At 47.2% G+C, this 18,489-nt stretch overlaps 1 protein-coding gene across 1 annotated transcript; it reads right to left on the bottom strand.

Moving 5' to 3' along the window:
* Positions 1-15,645: 15,645 nt before the first annotated feature.
* On the bottom strand, positions 15,646-16,917 carry Gr58b (Gustatory receptor 58b). The gene has a single exon (XM_077666986.1). The coding sequence runs from the start codon at positions 16,915-16,917 to the stop codon at positions 15,646-15,648; it is 1,272 nt and encodes a 423-aa protein (XP_077523112.1).
* Between the last annotated feature and the right edge of the window lie 1,572 nt (positions 16,918-18,489).

The following is an 18,489-nucleotide window of genomic DNA, read 5'->3' on the forward strand; positions in this document are numbered from 1 at the left end:
TCTTCCCCCGAGTCCTAATTACTCCCGATATGTCCCTCCCACTGCCTTCGGCGTGCGGATTCCCGTCTTCGAAAGAAGCTGGAAACAGGGCTACGAAGCGCAACCATGCATGATACGGGATGTTTTTCGCGCTGCTTTACGCGGTTTGTCGATTCCAGTAGTGGATGATGCCCACGTGCACGCACGTGTGTGCATGTGTGTGCGTGTATGTGTGTGTAATCATATTCAGTAATCCTCTGCCTCGTACCAGTCAAAGCGAAGCATTGCCTACAGTGCAGCTGTCGCTTCGCGCATGCACGTTCTCGACCTCCGCCGGCGGTCCCTCAGCGGAGGAAACGATTAGCTGAAAGCGGGGCTCATTTTCTTGTCGCCTGAGCGAGCGATACAGCTGCACGCGCCGAAGGCATCTGGGGAGGATAATGGAATCCAGGCGCATTCATAATTCATATGTTCAAGCGAACACGTTTTCTGAAAACGACCGTAAGAGAGAGAGTGAGAGGGAGACAACATGGCGCACGCGCGGAACTAGAATTGTTTGGGTACTTAACGTGCGTGTCATTTTGCTCAGCCGCCGCTGCACGCGCACCTGACACGCGTGCCTCTCATTAGCGCCCGGCGGCCAGGGGATGCATTATAAAAGGCCACTGTGAGAGCGGCCTTCGTCCCAGCCGGAAGAAATTGGGTGGCCTCTCTGGTCGCTGTCTTTTCGGCGGGTGCTGTCGCGATGTCGAGCCTCCTCCTCGCCAGCGTCCTGGCAGCGGCCGCTTCGTTCGCACAGCCCGCAGTGTCTGCCCAGGAGAAGAGAGAAGTCTTCATATGCGGTACAATGCACTGTCTGCACGGAGATGCCGCGGTACTCCTTCGTCTTCTAATTTTGCGTGTTTGTTTATAGAACAGTGCACAGTTTGTATATGCACCGGCGTCTCGCAGGTGGCTATGTAGTCGGCGATGTTCCTGACCCGCTGAACGGCGCCGCGGCGCAGCGGCGCAGGAGCACTCTAAACGCAGAAGTTATGACCAAACATTAGTTTTGCTCTCACAGAAAGTATGAACAGCACGTCCGTCTTTTGTTAAAAATGCTGCGATGTGTTCCTTCCTCGGAATTCAAAGTGTTTTTCGCGTTCTCCAACGTCGGCGACGGGCATGGGTGCCTTCGGTTTGTTCACTCGCCTTCGATGCCTCGTAAGACAGCTCGTTAAGGGCGCCACCTCCGAGTCCATTATATCCGAGGATCGGTCTCGCACAAAGCGCCAGCCAGAGGGCTCTTTCACAACGCCTAGATTGGCGCATGTCGCTGAGTGATTCACAATGTGCGTGGTTATTAACGAACAGCCTGTGCAAATAGTAACCGGAGGGATTTTACGTTCGCTTCTTTCTTTCCACAGCCACAAGAAAACATCTAACTTGATTTCTCTGCTGAAAGTCTGAACAAATTTATTAGGTGTCGTAAGGTGTCAACACAACCTAGAGACCACCTATAGCGATTTACTGTCATTGACTTGTCTTCATTTCCTCCATTGGAGTCAATAGTAGAGATACAACAGGTAGATGGTTTCTTGATACACACAACGTAAACAAGGGAGGGGAAAGCTGCAGGAAAAATCTCAGGGTGCTGAGACTTTCCCCTCCCTTGTTCACTTTGTGTGTACCAGCGGAGCAGAGTTCATTGTATAACAAAGTCCTGTACGTTCGCTATCTGGTTACCGCTGTCGAGAGCGCAGCGAGACCATTTATGCCAGCGACTTTTCTAACCTCATCACTCCACGTTCCGCTGCTCTTGGCATCTACACTGTACCTCCAACATACAACCGATATTCTGTTTCGGCCATGTCCTGGACGAAGTCCATTTCCTCACGCTAGCCCCCAGCTACGTTATTAGCAGTCCGAATTTGTTCTGCAATCCGTGTTGATCTCTTTCTGGATTCAATGCCACAAGTTTTTTTTTTCCACTGCTCACTGCAATCACTTAAAGTTTTCTTGTCAACCTTCAAGTTCCCCCCTCCCCCTGCCTCCCCTATATATTCCTCGTACTCATGAGCAAGGACGGGGAAGATATATAGTTAGATATCTTTCTTTTCAGGAATATCAGTACGCGGCTGTTCATCATCTGGAGTTGTCTTCCAAATGCACTCCAACCAACTTTATCCTCCTGGTAATTAGCAGAAGAATTGTCTTTTGATCCAATCCAGATGTGTGGGAAAAAGGAAGAGGAGGTGCGATACAGCTGTCACTGCGTTTTGCCCTCCCAGAACAAAGTGAAAAGTCTGGGAATATGTCGCAAAGCAGCCAGCCAGCTCCTGCCGTCCGTAATTGCCACAGGGCATAAAGATTCGTAAAACCATTGATTGTGTACGGTTTTAATGCGAGTGGCCTGGTGACTTTTTGTGAAGAAGAAAACCAACAGTGTTGAAGAATCGTCCAGGGTCATCGTGAGATCTGCCACTACAGTATGACCTTGGGGTTAAACTTCACTTCTAGCAAGAAGAGGCGCCGACTCTGTTTAATATTTGTCCTGTGGCAAAATACACCGATGCGACCCACGTGGTACAAACTTCGCATAGTAAACCCTATCAAGAAACAGATACCTCTGTGAGCCTGCAGGGCTGAAATGCACGCTCTCAAGTCAGCTATTGGCGCACCAGAGCATGACACGACCATTTTCAGGAAGCTACGTTCAGCTGCCAGTGGTAGAGATTTTCGCAGTTTGCAGGGCCGCAGCCGTCACGAGTGCGCTGCTGTGCGTTGCGGGGCACCGCCGCAGTAAAGTTCCGTGGATTCGTCCTATTCTGCGCTGTGCTTCGCTGAAACGTTGACACCTTGCAGTAATTCCAAATAGATGGACATGTGTAGAACACAACAAATTCGCCAGGTGGGACGAAGTCATCGCTACCTATGCCTGCAGTTCGCCAGGCTGGAAAAATAGCGATCAGAAATCACAATAAACAGAAGAAGAAAAAGAGGAATGGAGTGGGCTTCTACGTGCGAATTTTTGGTGCTGTTGATGGAGTGCTAAACGCTTTTTATGCCTACGAAAGGCAAAATATGCACATTACATGCAGGGAAAGCTGTCTTCAGAAATGCAAGGCGCCTCCGTAACGATATTAGTTTGGGTGCTTCTTCTGTGCTGCCTGATATTTTTGCGTCAGTTTTTTTTTCTTCGTGTTGGGGCCAATCAAATTTTCTTTCGACCTTGAATGAATTCTTTTGGCAGAATTAAAGTTTTGTTGTGGCTTCGCGTGCAGTAAAACTCCCGATATACGCAAACATTTCGCCAGGCCCCAATTTATTATACTGTAGTGGGATTTTCAGCGCCCGCACGCGTATTCGCGCTAGTACAGTTACTGTAAAGACAGGCAAGGAACCAAAAATCGCAAAACTTTTCAGAAATTAAGTGCGAGCAGGGCACAGTAGCGCACAGCTACGAAATGCTTTCAACAACTTCGCCATGCTCTATTGCATACCGCATAATTCGGTTCCAAGGAAGAATCCTGGTTGGGTGACTCCTGAAACAAGGCAGTCTAAGTGCACCGTACGCTTCACTTGATGCCGTCTGTCTTGATTTTCAGATTACAGCGACGAGCAGCTGAAAGCAGTCATTAACTGCCACTGCACTATCTTTCCACAAGAGGTATGCAACCAAACTTCTTTTATAGAGCAATGCTCAAACCGGCATTCTAGAAAACGTAGTCGGGAAAAAAAACGTATTATAGTACAAACCTGTGCGCCATCTTGCTTGCTGTTCTGAGCGAAAAGTGTAAGAATATGTTCATTGAGGTAAGGTGAGCAGTGATGTTCCCTGTCGTAACCGAAAATTCTCTCAATTAGATAAAAAAAACTCTCTGTTTCAGGCCTTTTTTTTTCGTGCCGCAGCTTGGAAACTTGGTCAGTTTGAAAAAAGTGAGAGAAAATCTGTTCTTAAAATTTTCTGAAACTCAGTAAAATTACCATTTTCGCCAAATTTCACCTCTAAAATTCCCCAAATGGAACGTCACTGAAGGTGAGCCGATAAAAATTTTCGTGACCTGCGCTTATAGTTACAAACAAAACATCACAGTCATTGTCTGTTACTTTGCTTACCGTGGATCCTCATTTCATCATAATGCCTGAAAGCTTAAAAAGACGAAAGCTGCATCTGGTATGAACCCGCTGATTATCTTGCAAAAAACATTGCCGGAAATGAAAGAGAAATAAAGAGGGGACATGAAAAAATTGGCGACCGCATGTAAAGAACACAGCGCAGATGATGGTTGGTAGTGTATACATAAGAAAGGCTTAGGTTTGGACTTCTTGCAAATTCATTTATTTTTTACGAGAGCTGCGCTGCTTTAATTGACACGAACACAGTCAGCGATGGCAGACACGAATGGTAAAGCGCAGTGTATCGATATATTATGATGTTAGTAGCAACTGCCATGATCAAAATATGGGAGGATATACTTCAGTTCATAAGAACTCACAGTCGAAAGACGTTACAGTCCTTCGGTGGTTTACGAATTTGAAAACATGATATGAACCGGAGAAAACTTTACACGTGTAACAAAAAAAGGCCTGTGCAGCCTAAACGCCGTCTTCGTCATATGTTTTTTTTACCCTCTCTGAGGTCTCTTGTATACTGACGCCACGAAAGACCATCAAGCATGCGATAGCGTCCACCACTGTTGTTCCATCGCTACGGGCAGCATGCCTTCTTGTAAAATTTGTCGCCCGTAAAATGGCCGCTTGGCGAGATCAGTGCTTACCACACGAGACGAAACTGCGAAATGTAGGTTAACTGACCGACGCCAATAAAGTGCCTTCCGGTTGCCCGACCCGAGCTTATACAGTGCGTTTTGCACGCATTTGTTGGAACATGCTATGGAAGGCGCAAGTAAGTTTCTGAAGCGTACTTCGGTTTTTCTTTTTCTTCTTTTCTTTCTCTCTTTTTTCTTCCTTTCTCTCTTCCTTTCCTTCTTTCTTCCTTCCTTTCCTTTCTTCTTTCTCTCTCTCTTTCTTTATTTCTCTCTTTTTCTTTCTTTCCTTCTTTCCTTCTTTCCTTCTTTCTCTCTCCTTTTCTTTATTCCTTTCTTTTTTTCTTTTTTCCTTCTTTCCTTCTTTCTCTCTTTCTTTCTTTATTTCTCTCTCTTTTTTCCTTTCTTCCTTCCTTCCTTTCTTTCCTTCTTTCTTTGTTTCTTTCTCTCTCTCTTTCTTTCTTTCCTTCCTTCTTTCTCTCTCTTTATCTTTCTTCCTTTCTTTTTATTTCCTTCTTTCCTTCTTTCTCTCTTTCCTTCTTTCTTTATTTCTCTCTCTTTTCTCCTTTCTTCCTTTCTTTCTTTCCTTCTTCCTTCCTTTCTTTCCTTCTTTCTTTTTTTCTTTCTTTCTTTCTTTCTTTCTTTGCTAGGACCTGGACCTCATGATTGCTGCCAGATACAGAATGGGGGGCAACATCTCGACTTTTGGCCTGCTGAGCCGATACTGCAAGCGCGCTCCGGCCCTGCTGTACAGCTTCGTAAGTTCCCTGTACCCATCGCATTCGCTGCACGCATTCTCTTCGCTCCATGAACCCACCCACACCAGAACTGAACACGTTTCTTCTCGGCTCTCTTCGGATGACTCACATAAACTGACTCGGCCCATGCTTGCTGAAAGATCTTTACGACAATACATCCGCGTCACTGATTTTACTCAAACTATAGCGAAAATTGGGGAACTTTGGTAACCTTAGTAAAAAGGTGATAATTAAACGAACCGTCTATGTGGACATGTTCTTGTAGATGTTATATCAGTGATGGCATTAACGAGAGCTGAACTCGCGATTTTAACAGGAATTTATAGGTTACTTGTACGAAGAAAGTGAGGCCAGAGCCGGGGCTGGCGTCGTGCTCTGCTCAAACTTCATCGCTCTGCATGAATCTGGTCGCCGGTCTATGTGGCCGGGAGTGGGTGAACCACTCTCTATGAATAGTACAAAGTGCTACGCAGATGTTTATTTTTGCTGCGAAAAACTTGAGGTGCCTTAATTTTTTTTCTCTTGCAAGTGGTCACTGTTCATACCATGGTTCAAAGTTGAACCCTGTTTTTTCATAATCTGTTATAAAATCTTGAGAAGGCAGACTGCCACAACGCCGACCGTAGCGCTGCCCTCGGCAGCGCAGCTACCGTCAAAATGCGGTTGCTGGTATCAATATCACAGCCTTATTTTGTGGATTCTTTTTTTAATCAGTTCAGGGCTTTAAACTGCAGTTTTATGCAAACATATATGCGCCTGCATTAATATCACGCTCATTGTTGCCACTTCCCGCTGGGCAGTCATCGCGTCCGTAACGTCAAGGTTTGCAGACTTCGATTACCACAGGAAAGCAACTTTCCGGCTTCGAAAATTTACATACCAAAACGTTCTGCCGTACTGCTCAGCCCTATATCCCGGTATGTATGTATGTATGTATGTATGTATGTATGTATGTATGTATGTATGTATGTATGTATGTATGTATGTATGTATGTATGTATGTATGTACGTACGTACGTACGTATGTATGTATGTATGTATGTATGTATGTATGTATGTATGTATGTATGTATGTATGTATGTATGTATGTATGTGTGTGTGTGTGTGTGTATGTATGTATGTATGTATGTATGTATGTATGTATGTACGTATGTATGTATGTATGTATGTATGTATGTATGTATGTATTCAGAAAAGGTGGTCGATAAAAGCCGGCATAGAGTGGTGTCGCTTCAAGCACAGTTCTCTATCCGAGCTTCACCGGTCATCGCGTTTCTGTTGGGACAACGCGGTTTTGTGGTGCCACCTAGCGAGCGTCACAAGCAGCCAGTTCAAGGGAAGAGCGAGAAGCGGGTCATATGCGCACGGGGTCTGAGTTTCTCATTAGGGCGCCCGGCCCCGTATCGTCTCCCGCGTGGCGTGCCGCTGCCACCAGCTCCACCCTGATCACCTCTGTGGCCTTGATTGGCGCCCCACTCTGACCTGGGTTGACCACCAGCCTCCGTGGATGGCGCTGTCTGGGCGAGCGACATCGATCTCCGCAAGGGGAGACTGCAGTGTTGCAACTGCACCAGCCCCGTCAAAAGTGAACGAAACACGAGGTCGTGATCTAATTACGCTGCTGTCCGGGGCATGGACAAAAGGGGGTCGAGTACACTGGAGCAAGCGTATTGTTGGAATACTTAAACATGACTACCGCATGTTTGTTAGCCTCCTCAATTTTAAGCGTGAGCGCACTTCGATGTCAGAGTCGTGTTTCGTGGAGTTTCAATGCTACTTGTAAAGCAGTGAGAGCCAGTATAGTTGAGTTAATGATTACACGCTTCAACTAAACCCACGCTTAATCCCAGAGCGGAAATTCTTCGCGTGGCGCTTTCGACGTCAGGCACTTACTTTCTGATTGTAAAACCTCTATGATAGAATTTCTAGATAACTGCTTAGACACAAACTTTCGGCCTTCGCACGCGTTTCTAAAAGCACGACCAGTGCATGAATGGCAGCATTGGCGGTCGCACGAGCGCCAGGTATAGTTAGTCTGCAAATAGCGGCGGTAGCTGCTTTGTTTGCTAACGCTCTTTGCGTCCTTTTTTTCTGATTTCTTGCCAGAGGACGATTATAAAAGGCCTCGCAAGGGTAAGTTCACAGCAATACTCAGGTAGTCATATATAACCTGTTTTTATGATACCCGGAAGCGTTTCACCCGTTTGTGAATCACATTTAATAATTTGTTTCGGTGTATGAGCCGGAACAGCGGAGCCAAAGCAGAAGCTTGCAGCAATTGATCGTTTCCGCGCTGGGAGTTTTTTTATGCTTAATGCCCAGCGATTAGTGTTGGCAAACAAACTAAGAAAGAGGAGCCCACCGCTGCTCTACTTTCAGTATTTTACACCAAGAGCACAGTAGTTTTGGCTTTACGTTCATAAAAATAGTGGCAGAAAAATGGTGGTCACACAGTCATACATTAATACTGGAGCGTGCTAATTTTTTTTTGTTTGTTGATGTGCAATGACTCTTGGCATTACGGTCACTACACAACCTACTAGGTCTGATCAGTGCAATGTTCGCAGTAATAATGGCACTGCTTTCTATTTGCGCCTGCAGCGCCAATCTACGACGTACACGTTTATGTTCTCATTCCCGTCAGCCAGGCGGGGCGAGTTCCTCTCTATAATGGCAAAATAGGGAAGAGAAAACGGGTACATATCTTGTCTTTGCGTTCTCTGCTGAGCGTTCAGTAATTACGATCGAAGCTTGCAGCAACCGGTGCGATTCTTATTAATTTCAACAGCTTGAGTAAAATGCTCTTGCCTGCATAAACAGCAGATGATCATCGGCATAACACTGTAAATTTCCGGCTCAGCTGAATGTCCGTCAGCTAGATGCGCCATAATATCAATGAGGTCATCTAATATCAATTGCCTTCTCTTCTCGGAAGCAGTGAGATGAAGGTTCGTTCTTATCTAAACTAAAATTCATTACGCCATTTTTTAGTTCTATTACCTTTACAAGCCATTTAATATAAGTCTACTAAGTATATGCCTCGGGGATATGACGAAAAAAAAGCAGAAAGCGTTGAGCCTTCTCTTGACGCATTTAAAATGTGAAATAAGTAGCTGAAAGCAGCATTTTATATGTATTTTTCAGCTTAGAATAATGCGTCTTCTAGTGTAGTCTGGCTCCTTATCCCAAGGATGCGAGATCGAATCCCAGACTCGGCAACCGCATTTCGACGGTGACGAAATGCTAAAGCCGCCCATGGGCCATGCGATGACAAGGCGTGTGAAAGAAGCCCAGGTGAAAGAAGCCCAGGAGCCCTCCACTACGGCGACCCTTATAGCCGCTTCGGAACGATATACTCTGCAGTTTTCAGTTTACAAAACAAAGTGCAGTATATACATTTGTTGCTCGCAGAATGTTTTTCTTTTAATTCGAAGTAAAATCACCCCCCCCCCCCACTTTTTTTAGCATGTTGCGGAAACACACCCTCCATCGAGCCCGTCAGGGTAGCAGCAGATTTTGTGGTAACATTGAGCTTAGCTTATCCTCTCCGTGCTCCACACCAAAAGTAATAGGAGTTTGGAACGTTAAAGGTAAATGTTCTTCGCTAATTGCAATTGTGACAGTGGCAGCAGATGAGGGCATCCTAGAAGCATTGGCGCGCTTTAATGCACGAAATTCATTACTGCCGCTACCTATAGATGGCACGACACACTCAATGGTTCACGGCAAATTAGGACGTGATTAAGGCACATTCTCGTCCAAATTCATCTTTGTTTCACCCACCTCAAGTATTGGCATTGAACAATTAAAGAGAACAGCCCGCCACGCTGCAGTGGCACGCCAAGCATTTTCCGCACGCTGTAAGGAAAAGCCGCACACTGAGAAATCATGGGGCCGCTGGCCCTGTTAAACGCCCGAAATCAAGGCATGTTTTATACCCAGAAGGTCACCGCAGGTGGGGGTGCGCATAGGTTCATGGTGGGTGTGTCTCGTACCGGCGCAGTTACACCTCGCTGGGGCGAAGTTCGGCCACAGCTCGCATGCTCCCCTTACTGCCCTTCGTGTCTTTTCAGCAGCCTCCAAACCCCGTAAAAAAATATTAAAGAGTGCACGTACCTTCCCATATTAGGGCGCCACACTGTGCAAAAGTTGCTGATCGCCTGTTTTGCTGTTCCCTTTGCAGGAAGGTTACCGCGATCTAATAGGCTACATGATGGCCATCTGTCAAGATTCCACTCTCTACCACCTCCCGCTGAAGAAGAAAAACCCAAAATAAACAGATTTTCTACAATACAAAAGCTCGCCATTTCGATACGCTTTTTGATTTTCAGCCATATTTGCCGATGGCAACATAACCATTTGATGTTTACATTTTTGACTCTGCCGCTGCGATGAAGGCAATGTATGGTCTCATTAATCCTGAAACACTTTTTGGTCAGTGTTGCTGACATAATTGGGAAGTATCTAGCATACAGTTCTTTCCTCGCCATATAGCGCAGGCGCAGAATAAAACGTATACACTGCGGCATAAAAGAGTGTAGTGTGACGTCCCGTCTCATCATCAAGTGCATTTCAAACCCGCCAATTCTCTGTTTAGTTCTTTTTTTTTTTGTCGTTGAGAATGTGGTCTCAATCCTTCCCTCCTTCACAACGCGCAGCTGCTGAGGAACCTATGCCAGCACGAGCTACCTCGGAAATGAAAAGGGAGGAGCTAAAGGAAAGAGGTCCGCACCAGGAAAGTGCATTCGCTGAGCAGCAGGCAACCTCGGGCCTATCAGCAGAGGAAGAAAAAAGAAAATGGAGATGCCCTCCGTTATACCTTGGACCGCAGGTCAAAATTTCCGAGCCGCCATGTTCGCTCCGCCTGCAACAACAAAAACGGCGGTTCATTGGGTTTCCATTGCAGCTCCTATAGTGGGATGCTTTCAGGTAGCGACGACATTCACTCTGAAGAACTGATTTCATTCTATTACGAATACATTTGACTCTTGATTTCGCACGCGTAGATTTTTCGGTTAAGGTTGTGAACAGCCTGCCATTCTCATACGGTACTCGGCTTCGATCATTTCGCGATTTCATGCGTTCAATAAATATCTCCGGTACACAGGAGTTTCTGCGGTGCCTGGACGCTTAGATGAGCCGTCATCCAGACGCCATGCTGCCTGCCGCCGGCGCACTGTGCACTGTGCGTTTAAGTGCCTTCATTTTTATGCGCACGAAAAATCGTTTCAAAAAATGATGAGCAATGCTTGTGCACTTGAGTGACGTTTATTACATTTCTGACCAGTACACAGGCTCGGTGCGCCATCCACGACAGCAGTGAGAAATGCCTCAAGTGATCTATAAGCAACCAAGGATAACTTGGGGGTGGGTGGGGGGCTAAGAACGTCGGCGGCTGGAGCTTCGTGAGTGTGAGAGCGTGCTTGCGCCAGAAGTGCTGTGAACCCCGTGTTCGAGCCGCTTCCTTTGAGCCAAAAAGACATCGGTGAGCTCTGCATATATTTCCGCCGTGCGCATGATCCGGAGAGGCCAGGTATCAGAGTCGGAAGTGTTGTTCTATGAGTCAGATCATCTGATATCAATTCTTAAATTGGAATCAGCCACAACAAATTTCGCAGGCAAGCTTCTTACGCTCGTGGCAAGACGTCAAACGAAGCCATTCAGGGAGATATGAAGGCAACTGTTGAAGGAAAGGAGGCAAAGGGTTCGTATAGTTGCAAAATAAGGGAAAGGCAGCGAGATTTTTTGCCTTATAGTAATGAAGCCTGAACGAAGCGTGGGAGAAAACTGGGCGGCTTACAAGCACGGTAAGAGTACTTGCGAAACGGCGTGTGCATGCTGCCGTCGATGTACAGCGTTAGCGCTGCCTGCCGGTGGCCAACCGCTCGAAGCTACGACGCCTTGGGCAGCCCCAGTCTGTGGGCTACGAGATGCCTGCAAGCGCTAGCGTACAGAGTTCCGACCAATGATCGTTTGTGTGGCCATTCCGAAATCATGCACTTTCGCCTCGTGGTTTGCTGAGGTCGATCGCAAAGCCGTGACAGACAGCCTAGCGAGAGGAGCTAACATTCTTAGAGCGAGAGCTCCGCTCTGCGGTGCACAACTTCCGATTTGGATGTGGATGAGACAATAACCTTCAATGCCTCACAAGGTCAAGCCGAACTTAACTGTGTGATGGCATGGCCCAGACTATGTTATTATGACCACGTGATCATATGACAGGCAACTTATACCCCTGTCACACGGGCACTGTAAAGGTACTTTGAACTAATGCTCCATTACTCTAAGGACGAACGCGCGCTGCCACACGGACGCGCCAAAGGACACCTAGCTCAAAGGAGCTTCGAAACAAGGCAGCTCGAGTTCGTCCTTTGAGGCTTCAAGGGAGTACTCTCTCTCCCAGCGAGTTAACAGCATAAATAAATTGAGAAAAGAAACGTTAAATTTTCATTTTATAAATTCACTTCATAAGATTAGTGGTGTTTTAAAATATAAGATCATTTGTTTTGTGGCAGTCTCACCACGCCATACTCTCGTTCCAGATATACGAGCCATTTGGGCTCAGTGTGGCCAGCACTGTGATGTTATGCTCTGTACTTGGAAAATCATGTCATTATTGCAGTTAAAATTGCATTGCTTTAACTAGAGTCACTAAATAAAGACTTAGAGTACCGGCACTCTTTTCTCTTATTGTTCTGTGCCGCCGCCACGATCATTGGTCAGTTTGCATCACGTGATATTTGTTTACACTGCGACGGTTCATAAGGGCTGCCATTTTGTGGCTTATGCGTTTTCAGTCGGGCAACTGTGGTAGTCCTAGTGCTGCGAGTGCTGCCGGTGACCGACTCAGTGACCAGGGATTCCGCGCCTCGCAGCATTTCAGCTGCACAAGAGCATACGAGGATGCCGTTTTGCTGCGTTGTTGGCTGTTTCAACTCGCAGAATGATGAAAAACGCTTCATGCGCTTTCCGCTTTCCATGCCGTACGGCTACGATCCCCGCCGCAGCGCAGGGTGGCTAACAGCGTTGTTTACAAAATGGCCGGGCCAAAGTTAGCGGCGAGGTCGCCAAAGCGGCAATCTGGCAACAATGATAAACAACAAAATGGCCGCCCCTGCTTACCGCCGTGCTGCAGTGATGGTACTCTAAGTCTTTATTTAGTGACTCTAGCTTTAACATAATACGGTTATAAAACTAATTTACTAAAAAAATGTGACATTTATGTATTTATATGTGCAGTGAGGTTTGCAATTTAAATAACGCTTTTCGCCGATGAGGGCGCTAAAAAGTTCTTGCGAAGGTCGTTCCGCGACCGTGTAGCACGGACGAACTCCCTTGAAGTAGTGCTCCTTTGGGAGCGTAAAGGAGCATTAGTTCAAAGTGCCTTTAGAGTGTCCGTGTGACAGGGGTATTACACATGGCATGCATTAGCTAAATGTGCAACGTCGAGGGAACGGAGGCAAGGAATGTTACCAGCTAAACGCACATCTCCAATCGTTCAGAACGTGGTCTCGCTTTTATCCCGACCCAAGCGGCTGACGGCAGCAGTTTTTAGGTGCGCAGTGTAATTATTGCAGCGCAACCTGGGCACTGCAGTCTGTCTATTGTAAGTAAAAACATACATTATTCTGATTACCCTGAGTGTACTTGACACACGCTCAACAAAGAAACACTCCGTGCGCGGCTGTTGCCACAAAGGCGCGTTCGGCGACCTCTCTGGGCTGGTGGTTCGTTCGGTGCTAACGGTACAAAGACACTCCCAGACCAATATGCTAGCTTAGTTTACACGGTCAGTTACTGATAAAGAAACACAGCAAGGAACGCATATAGATTGACAGATGTTCGTTGCGCCGTCTCTTAGATATGCCAGAGCTTACGTAATTTATTGTATTTACCCAGTTACAACTCGGATATGTTTTCACGAAAGTCGAGCCTCAAAAGGCGCGCGTGTAACAATATGCAAAACTTAAAACAAGCGACGAGCAGCACCAGCGTTATTACAATCACAATATGCCGATTAAGCTTGTCTTAGCCGGCAGTTGTCATGGATGAAACCTTGGAAACGTCGTGCTGAACTGCGTATATTGCCGCGTGTAAGCCTTTTCACGATCCTCGAAGCAACCGGTTTTTTGGGCTGTGGGGAACACGTGCGGGCGCTTCTCACCTCAACTCTTTCCTGTTTATGAGCGGGTGTTCGCAACCGCCTCGCGAAGACCAGAGTACAGTATGGCGGCGCCCATCGACCTCTTTTTGGAAATAACTATAAAGACTGTTAGTCGACTGTTTCTTAGAGAAATTACCCTTCGAAACTGGGGGGCCGAGCCGTTGGTTATACGGTCCCTATGCCGATGCATGCTCCCGGGGTGTGCATGGCGCTCATGCGTAAACATAAAAGAATGAAAATTCGCACACAAATTCGTATACAATTTAAAACCGGCTCGCTCATCGTAGTGGCCGCTTCTCAAGACAAGCGGTAGGTAGCGCGAGAGAAGACTATCAGTTGGGAACTTCCGATAACCTCCGGAGCGCGCATCGAGCCGGAATCCGAAACTAAAGAACTATTCACAGTCAGTTTGGCGCTTTCCAAGCTAGACAGCTGGGACGCGCGTGAGTGTGGAAAGCATGGTAGGCAAACCGTGTTGTTGCCAATGATCACCATTGGCCGTCAACTGCTGGTCCTGTAATTGCGTTTTTTACGAGTTTGTTGCTTTGAGACGCACTCGCCGCGCAGACAGCGAAGAAGAACCGTCAAGAGAGCGACGAGCAGTAACGCGGAAGTAGATATGAATGTCGCTTTAGACTTCCGAACAAATTTTGCTTGTTGAAATTTCGCAAATATAAAAATCGGGTGTACGTTAGAATCGAGGGCGCTCTAGAATCGGGCAATTACGCTAATGCTTTCTTGTACCAGAAAAAAAAGTACGAGCGATGGAGAATACCTTTCCTTCCTTAATTAAAGATAAACTTGAACAAAGTTGTCTGGCCAGGGTACGTTCCAGATCGGTTCACAACTGGAACCACACTTCTGACATTTCCTAGCGACGTAGTTTAACAGTTCTGCATCGCCTGTAACAATTTTGCCAGAAAAAGTTGTTTACACGGTGAGTGCCCCTTGACTTTTGTATCTGAGAAGAAAAGGTAAAAGTAGGAGGCCAACAAACACTTCCAACTTCATCTACTTTTTCTCTCCTGTCGTCCACTGTGCTTAAACCTGCACAAAACCGATATTATGCATTTTATCGCGCAGAATGTCAACATATTGCAGCAGATAACACAGTGATCCAACTTGCGTTGTAATATCCTGCATGCATCTACGCAGTCAAAACGTTGGCTAGTATTCCCGTCTGCTCCTGGCGGCTGTCTTCATGTAGGCCTTCAATATACTTTTGTGAAGTTTGTATTTTGCGAACAATTTTTGTGATAGATTTATTTTGTTTCACTGCCGTCATCCAAGGCTGCACTGTCTTTTTCGACTTTTTGCAGCACGTTTACTGCACGGTGCTCACGGTTTTCAGATTTTTCTCTTCTTTCGTCTCGGGTACGAAAGAAATAATAATGTGGGCGTAAAAGCAGCGACATGAGACGCAACAACTATGTACGCTGTGAATACAGCAGAATACAGCAGCTAAGGAGTCATCTAAATGGATACAAACTATAGTTTAGTCTTCCGAATGCGCTGTGCGCTACATAAAGGACGTGCAGTATGGTAAGCACATACAGTGATTTTCTACGTGAATTCTGAGCAGGAAGAATCTTGTATGCGATTGCGTATCTCAAGTGAAAGCTTTCACCCCCATCGTGTGCCTATAAATAAGCCAGATGTTTAGTATAATCTGAAGTTCGTATATAGTTTCGTATATAGTTCATGCACGTTAGGGTGCAAAACCCACGCGTTTATCTGCTTACACCGCGCTCGCTCAAACCTGCTACTGTTAGTTTATTCCACTTTCAGAATCACAAACTTTTTCGCCTAGAGAACGGACGATTATAATACGTGTGCGCGCGTGAAATGCATAAAGCTATCGAACTGGCCCAGAAGAGGGATTTCTTACGGGCTCGCGCTAACTGTATATAGGAGCGGAGCGTGCTGTGCTGCCTCGCCAAGATTGCGTGAAGGCGCGTGCCGATCATAGGCCTGCGTGAGAGCGATACCTTCGTGTTAGAAGCTTACTTTGTTGGAAAGATTGGGATCGAGTTGGAACAGAATGAGGACAATGGTGACCGTGGAGCCGGACAGCTTGAACATGAGGGCCCGATCTACGCGGAGCACGCCGCAGCCGGCCATAGCTTCGGGCCTCTCTTTGTACACTTGCAAGAAGAGAAGCAGATCGTTGTAGGCCTCAGGCACGGCGGGAACCTTGGACACCTCGTACAAGGCGCTGTTCATCTCCAACGACAGCTTCCCCGACATTTCGGCGATAGCGGTGTTCTGAAACACGTTGATTAGCGTGAGAAGGCCCTCGTAGGCCAACACCCAGAGCTTAGTCTCGCGACCATCCTGGATAGAGTAGAAAATGACCGACGACATGAAGTCGAAGGCAGTGCGGAAGAAGAACAGGAATAGCAGGCTGTTGAGGAAGTGAGCCGTGGCCTCGATGACAACGCAGAGGCTCCTGTACTTCTCGCGCACCAGGGTGACCTCGGCGGTAGTCAGCAGCGGGATGTCCCTGACCTGGGCCGTCAGGTGGCTGGACAGCATCCACAGCAGGAACATGAGCGAGAACGCGAGCGATTCGAGGCCACAGTACATGGTCTGCAGCACGTAGTGGTGAGCCGTCTTGCCCAGGAACATGACTGACTTGATGGGCAGCGTGCGGTTGGTGTAGCGCCAAGAGATCTCGTAGCAGACACGGACGGTGTTGAGGGTGTGGAAGCCGACCACTAGGAGCACGGTGGCCGCCAGGTAGAATCCAGCCCACAGCCGGTGCTTGGCCAGGCAGCGGTGCTTCGAGAAAGACACGTCGCCGCTCTCTGCGCGCCACCGTGCCAGAAGCAGGTCTAGCGACGCGCTGCGGCGGGCCACATAGGCGTAGATGAACGGGAAGAGGAACGTGTTGACCAGCGAGTGGAAGAAGCAGATGAGCGACGTCTTCTCGCTCCTCATGTAGTCTTCGACAAACTCCTTGAGGCGGTAGGCCTCGTAGGCCGAGAAGCCAACGTACAGCAGGCACTGGTACAGCCTCATGATGGCCTTGTTGCGCGCACTCATGAATTGAAGGAAAGGCCCGGGCATGGCAACTGCGCACATGAGCAGGCCCGGGATCACGAGCTCCTGTGCCCGCCAGACCACGTACTTGTCGTCCTTAGCTGCGCATGGATGCACTCGGCGACGGCTCTTGAGGCGCGCCAAGTCGCTGTCGACCACGCGAAAGGCAGGTGCATGCTTTGCGTCTTCAGACTTGGGCAGAGCGATCTGCCACCTGTCCAGCATGTCAATCCTGTTCCTGCAATAGAGTTCAGTGAAGAGGACATGAAGCCACGGTTTTTTTCAACGATAGGCAGAATGAAACATAAACAGCGTGGTGCGCGCTTTCAGCGACACTGTCTGAGTGGCGTGAAACAGCCGCTGCAGTGCAGGTGTTGTGCACTGTCGTACGGGACCGCAGGACAAAGTATACGTAAGAATTTTGGGCCAGTTGGTATGTCATGGTGTTTGTGACGTGTGCCAAGTGTTACAATAACATGCCACGTAACATGTGCTTAAAACGAAGTGTTTCACCGGAATAATGTTACCGAATAACTGAACTTTGAGGAGTAGACCTTATTTCGCCGTGTTCTCGTGGCTCCTGACTGTAAGAGGCCAAGTCTGTACGCCACCAATTTATCTTCAAAGATGGCAGAAGAATGCGCAAATGACGCTTGCCTATAAGCAAACTCATAATGACCGCTCTTCTGCAATGATTCCATTTCAAATTCTAAAACGATCGTTCCTGCCCATCATCACTATAGACCAAGCGACGATGCATGCCGTTGTGTTAGCTGCAATTCGCCAGTCAGAGCGGCTGATGATAAAAGGGGAAGAGAATGGAATAAAAGGAATCACTGTAAAATACTCGCACCATCAGCGAGGTGACTTTAGCGCGAGCCCTCGCATCTGCCTCGCCTTCCGGCGCTATATCGATCCGCGCCATGTGCGGCGGAATGCTGCCCCTGAATGGTTCCGCTGATCGGTTTCGCTGATGGTCGGCCGCGCGTCCAGCGAGGACTTCTGTTCCAGTGGCCAGGCTGTGAGCCGATAATGAGATAGCTCAGGTAACATTGCCTACGCACTTGTTGCGGTTTTAACTCGCGAGAAGTTTCATTAACTAGTCTAGTCGATCTGCATTGTTAGCATGAGATATTTAAACTACAGTTGACACACAATACAATCGAATTTACGCAGTTGTTTTGTATATTGCAGAAAGTACAGAATGTTCTGTATACTAAATTTGCCGAAAGACAAATTGATCCACGCTCTACAAACCGGCAGGAGACCGCAAGGACTTAAAGCAGTGCTTAAAGTCTCGCTCCATATAAGAGGGGTATCTAGTGATTTGGGAACAGGTGAAGAGGGAAATATAGAAGGAGAGAGAAAACAACTGGCGGCCTGTTTTACACTTCGTTTTATACAAAGGGGAGAAATCATTTTTAAAGGCTTTTGCTTGCTCAGTTCATGACACAGAACTGAAACAAACGATACCCCACGCTCTGTCATTGAGCTCGTTGTTGTAGTGTGCTGTTGCAGTGTAGCCTTGGAGCTGAGTGGTCAGCTCTGTACTGGCTCGTGGTATGAGGGCACGGGTTTTCTTTTCTCAGCCGACGATTTTTGTTTTTCTCCGTATCGCGTTTTAGAAAACGTGTTAATGATTCTTACTAAATATCACGGTGAAATTTTTGAAACGATGCAGAATAAATGTTCCGACCACCACTGGCAAGAAGAATAAAAAAATGGCTGCCTGCTTCGCATTGATGCAGACTCTACATTGTAGCGCGGGGAGTATCAGATTCCTTGTTAGCAGTGATG

The sequence above is a fragment of the Amblyomma americanum genome, chromosome 1 (genome assembly GCF_052857255.1).
Source record: "Amblyomma americanum isolate KBUSLIRL-KWMA chromosome 1, ASM5285725v1, whole genome shotgun sequence".
NCBI lineage: Eukaryota > Metazoa > Arthropoda > Arachnida > Ixodida > Ixodidae > Amblyomma > Amblyomma americanum.

What these genes read in the sequence shown, in the direction of transcription:
- Gr58b (XM_077666986.1), bottom strand. Translation starts at nt 16,917, where the DNA reads ATGCTGGACAGGTGGCAGATCGCTCTGCCCAAGTCTGAAGACGCAAAG.